The 19,918-nt window shown below is 40.9% G+C and overlaps 1 protein-coding gene across 5 annotated transcripts in view; it reads right to left on the reverse strand.

Moving 5' to 3' along the window:
* The window catches only part of ITPR2 (inositol 1,4,5-trisphosphate receptor type 2), a 1,367,642-nt gene that overhangs the window by 222,769 nt on the left and 1,124,955 nt on the right, over positions 1 to 19,918 (reverse strand). For all 5 annotated transcript variants that reach the window (XM_069228605.1, XM_069228604.1, XM_069228603.1 and 2 more), the window contains 3 exons: positions 19,192 to 19,299; positions 6,023 to 6,215; positions 2,432 to 2,557 (listed from right to left, as the gene is read on the reverse strand). In XM_069228605.1, coding sequence (XP_069084706.1) covers positions 2,432 to 2,557; positions 6,023 to 6,215; positions 19,192 to 19,299 — 427 coding nt within the window. The remainder of the gene's footprint in view (positions 1 to 2,431; positions 2,558 to 6,022; positions 6,216 to 19,191; positions 19,300 to 19,918) is intronic.

Raw genomic sequence — 19,918 nt, forward strand, 5'->3', positions numbered from 1 at the left:
TTTCAGGACACATGGTGCTGTTAAGTAAGAAAGACAAAACTGATTGTGGTGACATGACACAAGGCTGCTAGGCACTTGCGCGAAGATTAAAATAAGAGACAGCTGCTCAATCACACATCACAACTGTAGGTTTCCAAGAAAGTGAGAGCCTCTGAACACCACTAGCTCTGTTCCACGAGATACTCATTGTACAGGGTTTACAAAATGTGTTGCAATGCAATCATGGATACAATCAAACAATTTTTTCTCATATGAAAAACTCACTTTCCTTTCACAAATTAATGTGTAAATACTGTGTTAAAGTACACGAATTTACATCCATTGCCTCAGATACCATTTATACACCCTTGCGTGACATTTTAAAGATGTTTAAATTAAGCAGCACTGGTAAGCACCAATGAGCGAGCATGCTTCACTTTGCCTTTCAGAAATACATTCAAATCTAGAAAAGGCTACAATGTTACCATTAAAATTTCGATTTTTGCATATTTTATGTTTGGGAATTGCAACAATAAAACACTGAAAATGTGTGAATTTGTGTCTCTATTCTGTGTATTGTTAAGAGATTCAAATTGTAGAAATTGCTTAGGCTAGGTTCCCGAGCCTACAGTAGCGACTCATTAGGGGTCCACAGAAGGCAAAAGTTTATGAACAGCTGACAAAGAACACCAACAAAATTCAAATCATGAAAACCATGATATACCATGAACCGTTGGGCATGGTGAGTGGGGGCGCCATCCCCACCCATAATTCTATAAAGCGAGACAAGCAAATACCATCCCCCAGCGAGAAGAGCACAAAATACTCCACACTCTTGGGCAAGGCAGGGGGTGAATAAGGCATCCCCTGGCCTTGGGAGGACGTTAGGGAAAACGCACTCCAATTAACCTTCAGGAAGGTGGGTGCCAACTAATTCACCCATTCATGTACTAGCAGGGTTGCTTAGGTCCCCTGATGCACACCCTGACACTGTGCAAGTCAGGCCGCAGTGACTAAAACGGTTTACCTAGTGAAAGGGGGACTTTGGGATTTAATAGACATGGTAATTGCCTAGGATGCCAATCGGTAGAACGTGAGGTGTGCAAGTACATCACCTTTGAGGGTGTTCCACTCTCCACGGTTATGGATTGAACAGGCAAAGAGTGATATTGGGGATATTTGCATTATAAGTATTATCTCATGGAATAGCATCCAATCAAATTAAAAATAATATAGCACATTGAAATGTACAGCAGAGAAAAATAACAGCGTGGTCATTGTTTAAATGGCTGAATCCTTTCATTTTTGGTTTCTTTGCACTAGGGGATCACAGGCAACTTGTGTTTCACCCTTACAGCACGCAGGTCTGAAACTTTCTGAAACAGATCGCACTGAGACTGGTACTTCGACTATTGTTACCACAAGACATTGGACCCACTTCAATATTGAGAGGATAGGGCCCGACAAAGAGTTCTATGTCAAAACGTCTGTACATCCTTTCCAATGAAAGCCTTAAAAAAGCCCCAGGCCTGCGAGCCATGAGGGGGCAAAACACATATTGTCTGTAATCCCTTGGCACAGGAAAAGCATTATTAAAAGGATTCAACCATTTAATCGACAACCATACACATTTTCAAGTGCTATAATATCTCTTAATTTGATTGGGTGCTATTACATAAAATAATTCTTAATTCTTATATTGCAAAAATCCCTGACATCAACCTTTATCAACAGTGACTAATAGACTGCTGTCCTTATGCAAGGAGTGGGTGCTCAAGAACCCAAATGCCCCCGAACACTGAGCAAGATGGGGTCAGAAACTGAACTGAACTTAAATAAGGTACAGGGTGGGTCAAGCACACAGAATCACAGACACAGGGTGGGTTCTCTCCCAGTTCTCCATAACCCTCCATAAAGTAAGCAAAGGAGGGCATGGGCAGCTCTCAACTGCCCTCAGTACCATGTTCAAAACAGCAAAGAGAGCTTATTGTAAATCCGGGTCTCATCAAACAGAGGAGTCATACATCTCTAAAGTCAAATGATGCAAAGATGATCAGGACACAAAATGTGGAAGAAAAAAAGTAAGAGGAGTGAAGCTACTAACTAAACTTTAGCTTCCTCCCATCACTTAACCTAAACTCTCAATCCACTATCCACTCTTTCTAAAATAAAATATTTTAACAACTACAAGGTTGCGTGATTTAATATCACATTTTACATATATAATGAAAAAATACGGACACCCACATTTATGAGGACAAATGTGTTTAACAACACAATATATGAATTGGTACTTGTAAAGCAATACTTTTGAAAGCATAGAACATCATAAAAAACAATCACAGCATTTCTTCACAAGTGGTCCTATATAGATCCCAGTTTATGATCATCATAAATAAGCCCGTATTTACCATTCTAAGGGTATGTGTATCACAAACATAAAACGACTTGCCTTCATCTCCATCATCTCCAAAGGGGTAGAAGAGGGCCACTGCCAGATTGATAAACACAGCCAAATTGAAGGAAATACTTCCCCAGAGAGAAATATGTCTGGAGAACCAGAATAATCCCGGGTTATCTAAAAGAAAAAAAGAACAGTGTTGAACGGTCAGATAAAACAAATAGAGAATAAGCAACTGTAGGAAGCAAGAAATACATGCCTGCTCGAGAAAAATGAGCGGAGTAATTGTAATTGTACTGTAATGAGTATGAAGGAATACCCTTGCCTATGGAAACTTAAACTGATTAGAGCAGTTCAATGCCCCCTTTTCACTCTTGATTTATGCAGCGCCTATTCTTACATCTAAAAATCAACTTTAAGTAAGGGCTGTAATGTATGTTCATACATTACCCTAAGTTCCAAAATTGTTTCCTGGAAAAAAGCTTAACAGTGTCTACTAATTTGTCATTTTGCACCCAGGCGCGTGCCTGCCTGTTTTAGAATGTTTTTCATTTTGTGAGCGGAAGAAGAACGGTATTGGAGAGTGCTCAAGAAAGTGAATGGGTTAGAGACAGGTGTATGAGAAGTACAGTTAATTCTAAATGCAAATAGAGATACAGGTGCTTTTTCAGCAGTTTCCAAATCTTCTAAAAGTTATTTTAATGGAGTCGGAAGGCATGGTACCGCAATTCTGCCCACATCAGTCAATTTCTTTAAAACCAGAAATACTTATGTAACCCATAGGAATCCTACCAGGTGAAATGTGACTGTTAAGTAATATGTAAGGGTTCTGAAACGTGTTTGAGATCAGAAGGCCCTCTTCCAGGAGCCACAGATGGCCTTGTAAAGAGAGCTTTGCAGGACATGGCCCATTTGAGATTATTATACCAGGAGGAACACTGCAGATGCTACTACTAAATAAATACCTGAGTTCTAATGTGTTAGTTGTTGCAAATGATTGCAGGAGAACAAGTTTCCACCTACAATGAAGTAAGCAACTACTACTGATGATGTTCATACATTAGCTTTGTTAGAGTGTTTTTAATCATTAAAAAATAATGCTTAATTTAGATGTGTTTAAGCCGGCCTGACTAGGCCCCAAACACCTTGCGCCAACATAATTTCACATTTACATGAATAAAGTGCACTTATTTTATGTGAACGAGCATTCCCCGTGTGCATACGTTTGTCTGTGCACTTTTTTATTTAATAAACAGTAATTGTCTTAATGTGCCTTCCTCCAAGGAAGCCATGTCCAGTATGTTCTTGGCTGGTGTAATTTTCAAGGCCATTTTCTAGGTTTGAACAAAATACATTTCAATCACGAAGTGTTTTTGTTTGTTAAGTTAAACTAATGCACTGGCATCTTCTTCATTTAATATGCACACCACTTTATAATATGCAGCAAAGTAGGTGCATATTAGATGTATTGTATTTGGTGTATCTAATGTACTTGAACGCTGATTGATATGTGGCTTGTAACATTGCTATTCCCACCTTGTCAGACAATTGGAAGTAATTAAATGTGTGTGGCTTTCTTTGCCTAAAACCCTTCAAAAGATGTTGTTTTGGGATACTAATTCACCTACATTATTTGATTCTGACTTATTACAATTACTGATTATGCATAATTTAACTAAAAACTTTTTACCTTTAGTGATGATTCTAATTTTGAATAAACCTGTATGTTTTTGACTTGAATTCCTGTCTGGTGGATTTTGCTTTTAATGGCATAGGGCTGAGTCTTATTAAGACTCGGATAGCTCTGATCCTACGTCTCGACGTTCTTAATTGTTTTAATTAGAATATCAACAGCATGATTGAAAACAAGCATGAGAAAACAAGGGCATTATTCCCAATTGTCTAACTAAAAAAGAAAGAGCACACATGTTTTCTTAATTTACTATCTACAAACCTTTGCAAAGAACGCGTACCATAAGAAATGCTTCTTGGTAAGTGCATCCTTTTTGGTATTTCATAACAGTAACCACTAAAGGCAGTGCTTAATTTGTGCTTGTTGTTTCCGGTGCTGAGCACCGGCACTTATTTTTTAGAGCCGAGGCTAGCTCTTCTGTCTCAAGCATTTGCTGCGAGCAAAAGACACATATGGGAAAGACGGAGGAAGGGAAAAACGAAAAAGCATCACAAAGGGAGAAAAAAGAAAACTTTAAGAGTGATCTGAAGGGGCAGAGAGTGGCTTTATATGGATTGAAGAGGCCCGAGGTGGCTTTAGGATTACGCTGCCTCAGTATTCTGTGTTCACACATTTAATTGCAGCAGCCGCGTTTTTAAGAGGAAGGCTTTGGGCACCGGCACCTTTTTATTTACAAATTAAGCACTGACTAAAGGCCTTTCCTTAACTAAATAATTACGAAAATTATGTATGACAATAAAGGCCTAAAAACAAAGAAACTCTTCCTATTACTTTTGTTTTGCCTAATACTTAAAGTGATCATCTATCAGAATTTACCATCACCTGTTGAGAAATAATTATTCTAATATTCAAGGTGAAAAACACTATTTTCAAAATTGATAAGGTGTTCCTTATACAGTATACAATGCACACCTACATTAATTGCCTGGTTTGATACCATGTATGTAAGCCTGAAAAGTACATAAGATCTAGACCTAATCACAACAGATTGTACACATACATGCACAGGTTGTAAAATTCTAAATCATTACCATTGTTGTGCGTGGGAAACAAACATAACTCACAAGAAGTGATGCCTCGAGTGGGGAATTATGCCCCTGCTCTCCCTTTGCAATGGTAAAAAACAGCATATTACACTCCATGCATATACATGCCCTGGCATCATGTGTATTTGCTTCAACAGATTTTTTAACCACAACAAGGTGACAAGGTTTTGAGCAGTAAGGTAAATTCTCTTTGAAGAATATTCCTGACTATTAGCGACTGTTAGCAGAGTTGTTCCCCTGTGCATTATAATTGTAACATGCAATATGTGAGATAGAAAACAGTGTTGCTCTTGCGTTAATATTTCTGAGTTGCTATACAAAACCGAAATTTGACATCTGCACTGTCGTAGTGAATGTGTGCAAATATACTAGAACATTTTATATAAATAATGTGTGCCATGTGGCACCATTTAATTCCACTGCTATGGCATTAATAATAATATTAGTCTATTATTAAAAATTAAATTACTGGATCACTTCGAAACTCACATATAAGTGCACAGGGTTTACTTTCTTGCCAGAACAGGTGCAAATACATATTTGACTGTTACATCTATCTAGTGCCCATAAGATCACAGTACGTATGTATGAATAATACATAAAATTAGATAATGAATTGACTTAAAACATACAATTATTTTGAGGTATATAAAAATACATAAGCACAGTGATCTTTGAACATGAAAAAATATACAATTCTGTGTATTCATTCGGTTTGCAAACACTATTATATAATGCAATCCATTTTTTGCTTAGCACTGTATGTATGGACTGGCTTGTTTGGCCGAAAACAATCTTGTTCAGTTCTTCAACATGTATGAAGTTTTACTTTGCACTGGGTCTGCACCTTTAGCATAGTACGTGAAACTTTCTTTGTATAGCTTATAAAATGTTGATACTCACTCCTTATTTTCCTCTGCCATTTCATTTCATTGTACAAATCCTCAGTCTGTTGGAAGAAGTCGTTCACTTTGCTACCTTGTTCATCTCTTTCTGTTGAATTGAAAACACGGCGCATTGATTCTCGCGTGAGATATTCACAAATGTTTGGCACTGGAAAGACAATTTGCTCCATAGTCCTATCATGGCGAACAATCTGAAAAAATGGACACCCAAAAAGCTGATGTTAGACTATTTTCATATTGATAGCGTCAAATCCAGCAGAAAAGTGGTTTGGCTCACTAACAGATAAGGACATTATTGAAACTGTTACACGGCAAAAATGGACTGAGCCTGGTTAGCACATTATCTGCATACTTAAACAGTATAGATATCTTTGACAGAAATAACAAAATTACTTACACGGACTTTACAAAAATAATACCTAGTACCAGGAGGCAGAAGTTTTAAAATAAGTTAACATTCTGCATCTTTGCAGTGGCTGTACTTGGGACACTGTACCATTTTTTGGGTGTCTTAGCAGGGGCGTAGCTTCGGGGGCGAGGGGCGTGTTAGTGTTACACCTCCCTAATAAATGCATTTTGTCATAAATAGTTGGGTGCAGGTGCTTCAGTCGGGTATGGTGAGGTGTCTGTTGGATTTCACCAGGAGCTTTTACATAGACAAACAGAAACACACTCACACTCTCTACCTCTCTCTGTTTGGAAAGACTTCAAAAGTGTTGGTTATCCCACAAAACAATGCGCGTTCTCTCACTTAGTACACCTACCAATCCGCAGTTCTCTCCCATTCCACTGCCTCTTAAGCCATGTGCACCTTGCTTGTCATATAATGTATTTTAATATCATGTGCCAGAGTGACAGTCACGAAAACTGAAGCTAACAAATACCCTCACGACCCCCCCTCCCTCCCGTTCACAGCCTCCCCAACCCAATCATACTGACCAAGCTTCGCCCCTGTGTCTCAGAAGACTAACGGGCTCACTTCAGCTTTAGCAAAGGAAAGGATTCCCCTCTAGGTAGGGTGACTAGATGTCCCGGATTTGCCCGGACAGTCCTGGTTTTCAGAGGACAGTCCCGGTGTCCCGATGCTTTTGTTCATTTTCAATAAATGTCCCGGTTTTGGGGGCAAAGGTCCGGTGAACCTATGAATGCTATGTTAATTTTAAAGAAATGTCCCGGTTTTTGGGACAAAGGTCAGGTCAACCAGCAAGGCAGGAGTGAAAGGTGTGCTCTCCATTCACATGCAGCTCTAGAATCTTAAATAATTGAGAAGTAATCTATTGGGTTCTGCCTGTCTGCTGCTGTTACACACACATTTACAGGACAGATCAGATATAAAAGTGAGACTAAGGGCTTTAGTCCTACCTTTATGTCTGACCTGTCCCGGTTTTTTCTTTTCAAAATCTGGTCACCCTGCCTCTAGGGCCAATACCTGTTCCATGTTTCAACACACAGTTCCGGTGTCCCGATGCCTTTTGTTAATTTTCAATAAATGTCCCGGTTTTGGGGGAAAGGTCCGGTGAACCTATGAATGCTATGTTAATTTTAAAGAAATGTCCCGGTTTTTGGGACAAAGGTCAGGTGAACCAGCAAGGCAGGAGTGAAAGGTGTGCTCTCCATTCACATGCAGCTCTAGAATCTTAAATAATTGAGAAGTAATTTATTGGGTTCTGCCTGTCTGCTGCTGTTACACACACATTTACAGGACAGATCAGATATAAAAGTGAGACTAAGGGCTTTAGTCCTACCTTTATGTCTGACCTGTCCCGGTTTTTTCTTTTCAAAATCTGGTCACCCTGCCTCTAGGGCCAATACCTGTTCCATGTTTCAACACACAGTGCCTTTCACGTATCCCCCTCAAGTTAAGCCTAGAGGAGCCAGCATGTCCTGCACACAGACACCAAAGAAAGGCCGATCTTGAGCTGCACCATTCTTGTCGACGGACATTTCAGAGCAAGCACAGCAGCACTTAATTAAACAGTGCTGCAGCTTTAGGCGGCGAAATGCCCGTGGGCAAGGTGGGAAGGGGATCAGGGATACGGGGCGGACCCGCAAAATTAAGAAAGAAGCACTCCCTCTAGGGCACACGCAAAACTCAAGACTCAGTTGGTGTTTGCCCCACGTTGAAATGTCTGTTAATCAGTTCCAAGTTTGTGGCCGAGCCCCTCCCACACATTATGATACTGGTTCCAACTCTGATGACCCATCTCTCTTTCTAGTACCACCTGTAAGGAAACATTCTACAGCGTTAATAATGCATATGGCTGGAAACAATATTGTCCAATACATATTGTATGGGCTTCAGGGATAAATGGTGCAGCATGTAATACAGAATGCACAGATTACATTTCACCCCAAAACACCACTACAGACACTTGCAGACGTTTTGTGTGTGCATGAAGTATGTTTGCTAAAACTAATTCACTTTGATTATCGAAACGTGTGTGCCACCGAAACAGGAAACTAAATTATAACATATTGCAGAGACAAGAAATAAAAAAGCAGACACAAAATCTTGCTTTATGCCAGTACTGGGTGCAGAAAGGATTACAACCACCAGTGGCACTTAACTAACACCTCTATGTTGAAAACGTAAACAAATGACATTAGGATAATAACATACAGAACATGTAAAACATAGCAATCAAAGAAAATGTGTGACGATGTGGGATTTTTAGCAATATATCCGTGTCAGATAAAGGAGGGAGCAAAATTGCATTAATGTTAAAAAGGAAAATGCAAACATGTGAACGACTGTAAATCATTGTACAACATGACTGTAGTATAGTGAAAGAGGAACGATGAACTCCTCACACGCAGAAAGTGGGTAAAAAACAGGTAAGATGTTTATTGTAAGTCCGGCAGGCATACACATCTGATCTGGATGAAGGTCAGTCTGGCAATGCCCGTCAGGAATCCAGAACCTAATAGCAAAGATTCTGTTTCCCCAACGACATGGAATTACCAACTTGAATATAAACAATGAGTAAGGGAAAGGAGGAAATAAGAAACAACAAGCACAGGTACATACAATTATGAGAACAAGGTACTCTATATATACTACATATACTACAATGACTGGATTCAAATATCCTACCCTTAACAAGAAGGGTAACAAACATTAGGAAACCCAATAAGTCTCTACTCTAAAAGGCTGAGATACTGGCTTTGCCAATACTTTTTGTCACAGCATGCAAAGCAAGACACAAGATGCACGCACGCATATGGCGGTCAATCTTGCAGTGGGTTTTTATTAACGAAAATCCATTCCAAGATGAGCAACAATGTGTAGGCATGCCTTGTGATGTGTACGTATGTCCATGTGTCAAGATACCCTGGGCAGCCATTTTTAACTAACCATTCTAACATGGCGGATGTCTGTAATAGAACAAACAGTTAACATTAAAAAAGAAAGTGAAAAGCAAGAGCACGTGAAGTGCAAAAAAAAAGGAGAAAAGTGGCCTAGCAGAGCACTAACTGTGGAGATCTCAAATAAAATAATAAATACAATTTAAAAAAATTATCACAGAGAGAGGGCGGAGAGCGTCAAGAATGGGACAGTGAAAAGAGAGCAAGTGGGGGTAAGCAGAGAACTAGCAGGGCGGAAGAAAAAAAACACATGCACTCCATCTACTGTGGAATAACAAGGAATACAAGCCTAGGCAAAAACAACAGGCCTCACCTCTGAAGCTCTAAAGTGAAGAGCTAATGGCTGTGCCAATATAACGATTACATGTGACTGCAGGCATCACGACAGGTGCATGCACAGCTGACAACCTTGGAATGGCTTTTCTACTAAAGAATGTTCACTGTACGATGGCCGCTGATGCACACAGATTTGTCTTGATGCATTTGTATGCCTGCATAACATGTGAATGTACATATATGTATATACACATATATTTATTTTAACATAAATTTATAACAAATATATATTTACATATAAATAAACGAGTAAATATATTTAAAATTATAGTATTCTAAATTATTCTTATGAGGCATGGGTAGTAGGGGCAACAGGGTGGAAATGAACAGGGGAGATGGGATAAGAGAGTGTGTGGCCTGGCAGCACTGACATTAAATGTGAAATTTAAGAAAAATAAAAAAACATGAGAACGGGGAAATGGGATAGGGAAAATAGGGGACTAGGAAGAGTTAAGAGAGTGCTCACAAAGAGAAAAAGATGCAGTGAGCAAGGAAACACAAGCACTCTCATAGACCACTTAAGCCAAATTAAAACAAAGAGTACCTTCAAGTATGCGGAGGAAAGATATAACTCACCCTGTTAGACAGAATGCTCGTGGGTGAAACAAACGCATGAAACAAAAACAAATCCATCAAATCAAGAGCAGACAACTGAGATAGCCAACAGAGCCATTCAATTCATGGGCAAGGGGCTGATCCTAAATCCACTCTAAGCATATGTTATGTCCTGGAAACAAAAGCTCTGCTAAAAGATGCGTGCAGCAAAGACCATTTCTAATGTGAAATTGACAAACCTTATTGAAAAAAAGTACATTTGTACTTACAACTCAAAACAGGAAAACACTGAAATTTGAATTCTATGGTGAAGTGCATTCTAACCTTAATGTGTTGATTGAGCATCATGCAGCAACAATAGTTATACCACAATGAAATGCTCTATTAAAATAGTACATAATGCCCACTGTAGCGCAGCAGGTGACTATATCCATAAATACTCATGTATTGAACAGTGATCATATGATAAAAAAAGTATAACCCTCAAAAGACACTGAATGTGTGTTGAATACATTGGATCGCATCACGATCCGTCATGGACCCATTCTGTGTGGGTGGTGGCATTAAAGAGTGCTCTGAAATTTGTGCAATGCAGGGAGTTTGAAACCTGAAATGTATGTCACCGGAATACTTTAACTCTAGGCTTATACGTTGTCTACTTAACGAGGCATAGACTAACGTTTTATGCACGTATTTGCCTACAAAATGGCAAATGAAAAAAGAAGCAAAAAAGTGGGTCTGACAATTTACATCAGCAAGAGGTGAGGAATGCAAATCTATGTTCAAAGAGGTGAAGGGTTTAAGGTCATTTAAACATGGATATTTAATTAATACAATTAGCAGATAGATTACACCTTGGTGCATTTAAATGAAGACATTGATTTTACACATTTCTGGTAAATTCTCTATTTGATTGTTTGTGGGAATATTACGCCTATAATTGGTGAATTATATGTCATTTGAATTAAGACAATGATAATGTAATGTCAAACTGTTTTAATCAAAGAAGGTCAGAAGGAAGAAACTTAAACTTGTTTTGCATAGATAAGGACTTTTGAAGTATATCAGCTACTTTGAACGTGGTTATGTGTGCAACTAAAAGGGCTTGGAACCAACAATTTAGCCAGTGGCGTAACAATAGCCCCGCAGCTCCCGTTGTGCGAGGGGAGGCGTGCTCCAAGGGGCCCCCAGGCTCTGTGCACGGGCCGTGGTCTGAGGGTTTCTAACTGGGTCCAGAGCATAGGGGCTGGGCCAGCTTTAGGGCGGCGGGACAGACTGTACTGACGTTAGTGTGAGAGCTGCGTTTGAAAATAACGTATGGGTTTACAAGCACGTGAACTTGCTCGAGCATCAAGCAGTTTTCAGGCAACAATTAAAATGTCAAGCTAACTCTGGTGATTAATGTTATTGCTGGTGAGAGTTTTTTTTACCCATTAAGTAGCGCAGAGGGATAATGTGCCTACTGCAAAGAACGTGTAACATGCAGATCACAAAACTGAGTGAACTATAGGTAGCGCTTCAAAAAATAAAAATAAATGTATGTCAGAGAGGGACTATGGAGAGGTGAGGGGCACTGATGGAGAGTGGTAGTGAGGTCATTCATAGAGAAGGAGGTGGGGGCAAAAAAGACTGGCACTAGGCACCAACATTGCTAAAGCCGGCCCTGCGTGGGGGGCCCCCTTCATGTATTTAGCAGGGGGCCCCCCTCAAGTTTAGTTACGCCACTGAATTTAGTGGAGGTAAATCAACATATTACCCTGCAGAGTAAATAAGGAATGGAATCCATGTTAATGCATTACTTTATAAACTGAAGTATTTCTGATCAACAGGAAAATATCCCAAAAAAACATTTAGAGTGTGTTTTACTAGGTGGAAGTTCGTAAATCCTGCATAAATGGTGGTAAAACAAATTCACTTATTGCCACTTTCTGACATAATCAGGGCTGGAACTGAAAACAAAATACCCCAGGACCTCATAAATTAGGAGTCAAGGTTTGGAAAAAGAAAGGAGGTGGAGTCATGAGGGGAAAAGTCATGAAAAGGAGAGTCTGACATTCAACCTATACATTTATTTTGTAAAACTCTGTCACAAAGAAATTGGCAACAAAAAAAGTGTGACAATCTATTCTGGTTTAATTGATCAAAAAGGCTGCATTTTTAATATTTTATGGGCATAAAACACTTGACAGAGATCTTTGTGTGCCCAGCAAGTCTCAGGGTATAATATTAAAGCTAAGATAACTGATGAATGGAGTTGCTGAAGAGACCTGCGTTTTGTCTAGTTACAGTATTAACTCATAAATTAGCTGAGTGTTAATGTGTCTTCTGCAAGCACATTATGTAACACACAGATCACATATTTTTATTTTATGTAGGTAGGTAAGTGGGTTACTGCTTTTAACACAGATATCCTTTTGTTGGCTGCAGTAATATATTTCAATTCTTCCAATATAGCACAGTGAGTTATGAACCACCTTCAAGGAGCTGCATGCAAACTGTAAGGCATGTGTGTAGAACCTTAATATTTGTTTTTATTAAGAAACTGTTATTATAAGACTCTTAAGAAGGGTTCCTTTCAATAGTAATAATGTTTTATTGGCACAGACACGCTCAAGCACTGCATTACATTTTAAATCCTATTTTTGTGTTTCTTCTGACCACGCACTTTTAACATATAAGGCCGACTAGTAAATATATGTGTACTAAGTTGGCTCTGTATGTACTATTTCAAAGTAAGAAATAGTGTGCACAGAGTCCAAGGGTTCCCCTTTGAGGTAAGATAGTGGCAAAAAGAGATAATTCTAATGCTCTAATTTTTTGTGGTAGTGTGGTCGAGCAGTAGGCTTATCAGAGGGTAGTGTTAAGCATTTGTTGTACACACACAGGCAATAAATGAGGAACACACACTCAAAGACAATTCCAGGCCAATAGGTTTTTATATATAAAAATATATTTTCTTAGTTTATTTTAAGACCCACAGGTTCAAGATTTACAAACAATAATTTAAATGAAAGGTATTTCACTCAGGTATCTTAGGAACTTTGAATTATCACAATAGCATGTGCAGTTGTGGCAAAAATGGCAATAAGCTATTTTAAAAGTAGACACTGCAAAAATCAACAGTTTCTGGGGGAGGTAAGTAAATGTTAAGTTCACAGGTAAGTAAAACACTTACAGGGTTCAAAGTTGGGTCCAAGGTAGCCCACCGTTGGGGGTTTGAAGGCAACCCCATAGTTACCACACCAGCAGCTCAGGGCCGGTCATGTGCAGAGGTCAAAGTGGTGCCCAAAACACATAGGCTTCAATGGAAATAGGGGTGCCCCAGTTCCAGTCTGCCAGCAGGTAAGTACCCGCGACTTCAGAGGGCAGACCAAGGGGGTTTTGTAGGGCACCGGGGGGGGACACAAGCAGGCACAGAAAGTACACCCTCAGCGGCACAGGGGTGGCCGGGTGCAGAGTGCAAACAGGCGTACGGTTTTTAATAGGATTCAATGGGGAGACCCAGGGGTCTCTTCAACGATGCAGGCAGGCAAAGGGGGGGCTTCTCAGGGTAGCCACCACCTGGGCTAGGAAGAGGGCTGTCTGGGGGTCGCTCCTGCACTGGAGTTCGGTTCCTTCAGGTCCTGGGGGTGGCGGGCGCAGTGTGTTTTCCAGGCGTCGGGTTCCTTGAAGCAGGCAATAATGGTCAGGGGGAGCCTCTGGATTCCCTCTGCAGGCGTCGCTGTGGAGGCCCAGGGGGTCAACTCTGGCTACTCACGGGCTCGCAGTCGCCGGGGAGTCCTCCCTGTAGAGTTAGTTTTCTGCAGGTCGAGCCGGGGGAGTTGGGTGCAGAGTGGAAAGTCTCACGCTTCCGGTGGGAAACGTGTGGTCTTTAAAAGTTGCTTCTTTGTTGCAAAGTTGCAGGTTGGTTGAACAGGGCCGCTGTCCTCTGGAGTTTCTTGGTCCTTTTAAATGCAGGGTAGTCCTCTGAGGCTTCAGAGGTCGCTGGACCCTGTGGGATGCGTCGCTGTTGCAATTTTTCTCAAAGTGGGGAGACAGGCCGGTAGGGCTGGGGCCAAAGCAGTTGGTGTCTCCATCTTCTCTGCAGGCCTTCAGGTCAGCAGTCCTTCTTCGTCTTCAGGTTGCAGGAATCTATCTTCCTTGGTTCTGGGGGCCCATAAATACTCAATTTAGGGGTGTGTTTAGGTCTGGGAGGGTAGTAGCCAATGGCTACTAGCCCTGAGGGTGGCTACACCCTCTTTGTGCCTCCTCCCTGTGGGGAAGGGGTCACATCCCTAATCCTATTGGGGGGATCCTCCATCTGCAAGATGGAGGATTTCTAAAAGTCAGAGTCACCTCAGCTCAGGACACCTTAGGGGTTGTCCTGACTGGCCAGTGACGACTCCTTGTTTTTCTCATTATCTCCTTCAGCCTTGCCGCCAAAAGTGGGGGCAGTGGCCGGGATGCCCTGTGGCGCTGTAACAAAGGGGGTGAGCATTTGATGCTCTGAGGCTCACCGCCAGGTGCTACAGTTCCTGCAGGTGGAGGTGAGAAGCACCTCCACCCAGTACAGGCTTGGTTCCTGGCCACAGGGTGACAAAGGCACTCTCCCCATGTGGCCAGCAACATGTCTGGTGTGTGGCTGGCTGGCAAAACTAGTCAGCCCACACTGGAAGTCGGGTATGTTTTCAGGGGGCATCTCTAAGATGCCCTCTGGGTGTATTTCACAATAAAATGTACACTGGCATCAGTGTGCATTTATTTTGCTGAGAAGTTTGATACCAAACTTCCCAGTTTTCAGTGTAGCCATTATGGTGCAGGTGGAGTTTGTGTATGACAGACTCCCAGACCATATACTCTTATGGCTACCCTGCACTTCCAATGTCTAAGGTTTTGCTTAGACACTGTAGGGGCATAGTGCTCATGCACCTATGCCTTCACCTGTGGTATAGTGCACCCTGCCTTAGGGCTGTAAGGCCTGCTAGATGGGTGACTTATCTATGCCATAGGCAGTGTGAGGTTGGCATGGCACTCTGTGGGGAGTACCATGTCAACTTAGTAATTTTCTCCCCACCAGCACACACAAGCTGGCAAGCAGTGTGCATGTGCTGAGTGAGGGGTCCCCAGGGTGGCATAAGACATGCTGCAGCCCTTAGAGACCTTCCCTGGCACCAGGGCCCTTGGTACCAGGGGTACCAGTTACAAGGGACTTACCTGGATGCCAGGGGTGTGCCAATTTTGGAGACAAAGGTACAGTTTAGGGAAAGAACACTGGTGCTGGGGCCTGGGTAGCAGGCCTCAGCACACTTTCAAATCATAACTTGGCATTAGCAAAGGCAAAAAGTCAGGGGGTAACCATGCCAAGGAGGCATTTCCTTACAATATGTAACTCCTACGTCTCGAAACCCACATTGTCTTAAGAAACATTTTCTTACATTGACTTTACACGTTTATTTATCAATGAGTAGCACACTGGTTTTAATCTTTGAAGGGGAGATGATCTACTTGATGTTTACAGTGCCTTAAAAATTCTCCTTTCCAAAAAGGGTGCTGCTTTTCGCAGTGTCTAGTTTGCAAAGAAACCTTGTCAAGAGGCCATTGCAGCTCACACCACCTATTACCCCTCCCAGTGCTGCCAGTGACAGTACCAACACAACTACTAACCATCACACTTGTACATGTGTGACAATTAAGGCTATTCCAGGACCCCAACACCATTTATATTGAATTACAAAACAACTGTTGTGGTGCTCATTTCAAAATCATACTAACAGTGCCACCAAATGGCAGACTTCATAAGTGCTGGTGCTGACAACGAAGTGCCGGTGCTGAACACCTGAAACCACCTGCTCAAATTAAGCACTGGCTTTTCTGTTTCCCATTATTTGCTGCTTTAAATAACACCAGGTATTGATGCTGATGGCCTCTCTACTGAGGTTTCATTACTTACTCACCTGTTACTCATATTTCATGTATTGCTTGACAATAATGTTTCTGCAGTAAGAGTTGCATCTTTTTTTGCTCAAGGCTGGCACTGCCCATCTCTACCTTTTCCTAAGTGACCGAGTTGCCAATTGAGAAGAGAGTCCCTTTTGCCCAGAGTTTCCTAGAAATGAGTGGTGTGCTACTTCACATGATTTTCTGAAACAACCTTGACTTTAGTGGACAATAAAACGGTGAAAAGTATTACAAAAAAGGGGCTTTATATGAATGACTGTCCAAGCACCGGATTCTCCAGTACCCTAAGATTATGAACTCGGACCAATGGGGCGTCCAGCACTCAGTGGACATCATACTTGCAGGTCTGTGATGGCTGTGCCTTTTCCTTTTAAAACAAAATGAACCCATCCATACACAAAAATAATTGTGAATAACTAGGATATTTTTCACCTCTGGATGACTGGCAGTAAACATGGGTACACAACAAACAGGTAGGAAAAAACAGCTATAAGACTGTGACCCAAAACCTCTATGGTTATGGACCTAACCACAGTGCCCAGTCTAATCACATTATCTAGAATGCCATGACCTACAGCAGCATTTAACGAGGGCAGAAACATGTTGACCGCATAATGTTGACATAAAGAGTACTAACCTCCTATTTACCTCTTTTAATTTTGTGCTTTTGAGACACCATTAAAGAAACCTCATCGAATAAATACAGAATTTAAACCTACCCTTTCAGACCCCATATTATATTAGGTAACATTCACACACCTGCCTATAATAGAACATGTGAGCATACCTCAACACCGCTTACAGGTAAAGCAGCGGCATGTGATGTATCATGCCATACAAAGTCGGTGAGCGGTCTGCATCCTTTTTTTTTTTTTTTTTGTTCCAAATAATCCAAAGAATAGAGTATAACAATGTCCACTGAAGACAGTGACTGGAAGACAACCTCGTTTATGGGTTTCAACGCTATTCTTGCTTGCTCATGAGAGCCCTATTTTTAACTCACTGTGGAACAGCTTCTTTGTTAGCCATTCAGTGCTTCCGAAAGATAGTCACATTTTGTTTTCTTCTTTTTGGTAAGCCCATGGATTTGTGATGTCTGAGATCATGTTGTGGTTTACATATTTTATATTTTTTCTGTAATCTATTACATATTTTTATTAGTAGCAGATCTACCTTAGCTGTGGCTCATTTATAAGAAATACCAGACATGTTAATTTACTGTGCACCTGATGCACCCCCCATTATTATTATTTTATGGTTCTACTAAGTGGTGTGCTCTCCCACCCTTACTTGGAACCCTAGCCCGCACTCTTTTATTACTTAACCTTGGAGCATCAGTACCGAGACACTTTCCAGGGACCTTTTTTACCCTTCCTTAAAATAACTTTTTTTCTCCTGCAATCCATTATTTTCTGTATTTTACGTTAGTATTCCTACCAACAAACACTGTCATTGCTTTACACAAAATTCTTCACACGTTTCAAATTATTCTTGTCCAAGGGCGAATGTACATGATGATCTATGAGGAATATACTGGAGTTGCGGGCGGTAACTAACAACTAAGAAATACATAGATATTGATGCTTTGGACCCAGATAATAGGAAGATGGAGGAAAACACATGGAGTTCTATATCCACCATCTTATGTGGGAACCCCCACATAGGCCAGATGCCGTACTATTCTGGTGTGGACCGTGCCTTCACGGCCCCTCACTCAGTACTCTATCCTGAACTGCTTTGGTTAACCCTTCTTTCCAAAAATCCCTTCTTTAAAAATGTGTTTCTCTCTCTCTCATTATTATTGGCATAACAGAGGTTTCCCATATTGAGGAGGGTGGGAGATGTCGGATGATACAGTCACACAAGGCAAATTTGCCATTGACTCCATGGAAGGAAGAGTATATAGGAGAGACAAAAGGGGAGGCACAGGGACAGAATGCAACGCACACTAATTAGGGTTAGCAAACTGAGACCCTTGTGGCAACCCTAATGACAAATACTGACAGCTGTGTAGCTGCAGGTACGTTTGTTGATTCTACCATCTCCTTTCACTTTTAAATTCAACCAAATGTTAGTTATTTTGTACTGACATGCTACCAGTTCCATATAAGCCCAATTACAGATACAGCTGCTTCCCAAAAGGGGCGAGTCTCTTCCTCTCACCTTTACATTTTCAACAAGCGCTAATGAACTGTCTCGGTGCCAAACAAGGCAAACTGCAAAATCATATTAATGTTTAGCCACAATAATTCTCAGCACTGTGATCTGTTGTCTGATACTGAAATAAACGACACAGGCAAGCACATGGTGGTTTGAGAAAATGTAGTGTTCATTAGCGTGAAAACCTCACCTTCTATCCTCGCGTTCAGAAAGAACAAACCATTTGTTACAGCAGTAGAGTGGTTACACCACCTCTGCTTACACAACTAACGAGTCTTGTCTTTAGCCACATAAATAATAGGTGTAATAATTGGCCAGATCAATAGCACTCGTTGTTGGGACATAATTACAGAGGCAAACGATCTCAAACATAGGACGCCTTGTACTCAGCACCTGGGGGTCTCCACAGGCTTTTAAACTATGCCTTGCAGATTCAGCACGGCCAGGCATAAAATCATGCACTTCACGTTTCTTGTTTGCACTGCGAACACCTTTACAATAACTGGTGAATTCAACGTGCTTGTTATTTTTAATAGCAAGATCATTTGCTCTGACTGTGTTCTTCTTTAAAAAGCTGCATAGTTACGCCATCTGCTGATGCTGTTACTGGGAAGGGGAAACCCCAGGATAGAGAGAATGTACTAACGATAGAAAGAGTGACATGCATGTACACCCCATGTTCACGTAGCAGATGGCAAAGCTTTGACATGATTAGGGAGATTAATTTCCAGTTATATTATAATTAAATATAAGTATTTCAGGTACTTCATTTTGAGATGATTGGTGAGAATTTACTCCTGTAACAATACATACCTCAATCTGAGCTGTGTGATTAGCATAGTACTTTAAGGCTTCATCCCCTTCTTCTGAATAGGTCCCTGGCTTCAGCATCTGCTGCAATGTTTTGTTGTGACGAGCAAGCTAAAAAACAAGTGCAATTAATTGGTAGGGGGAGGCAAGTATTTTAAGGCATGTTTTCAAAAGCTATAAATTGATTTCCACTAAATACATATTTGTATGGGGAGTCTTCCTTACCTGCTTTGACATGTTTCTTGATATTGATGGCCTTTAACAAAATATGGCTGTCCAGCAGCACTACTCTGGCTAAAACAGGCATGTATTATAGGCATGTATTGCACAACAGGTGTTTTCCTCTTCTAGTATTTTATGTAGCTTCTACACAGTCCACAATCTGTTGTTAGTATTTAATAAAACTGCTTATCGAAAGTTTGGGAGTGACTTTTAAGAAACAGATCTGACAGTTGGCATCACATATCAGAGTTACAATCAATTAGCTAGCTTTCCTGACAATAATCTCCATGGTAACCGCCATTCATCCCTGTCAGGGACTGAGTGTTCATCTCAACATAGCAAAAATACGGGGTATGGGTAAATCCTCAAGCACTGTACTGAGACCATTTTCTAGTTTATTGGTTTTTTTTTGTATCTCTTTTAATGTAGATTTTCCTAGTAATTTATGAAGGAAAGTCTTAATTTTATTAAAGAAATGGAGGCAAGTATCATGCTTTTTTTTGCTTGC

Source organism: Pleurodeles waltl, chromosome 4_1, assembly GCF_031143425.1.
Source record: "Pleurodeles waltl isolate 20211129_DDA chromosome 4_1, aPleWal1.hap1.20221129, whole genome shotgun sequence".
NCBI classification, from domain to species: domain Eukaryota; kingdom Metazoa; phylum Chordata; class Amphibia; order Caudata; family Salamandridae; genus Pleurodeles; species Pleurodeles waltl.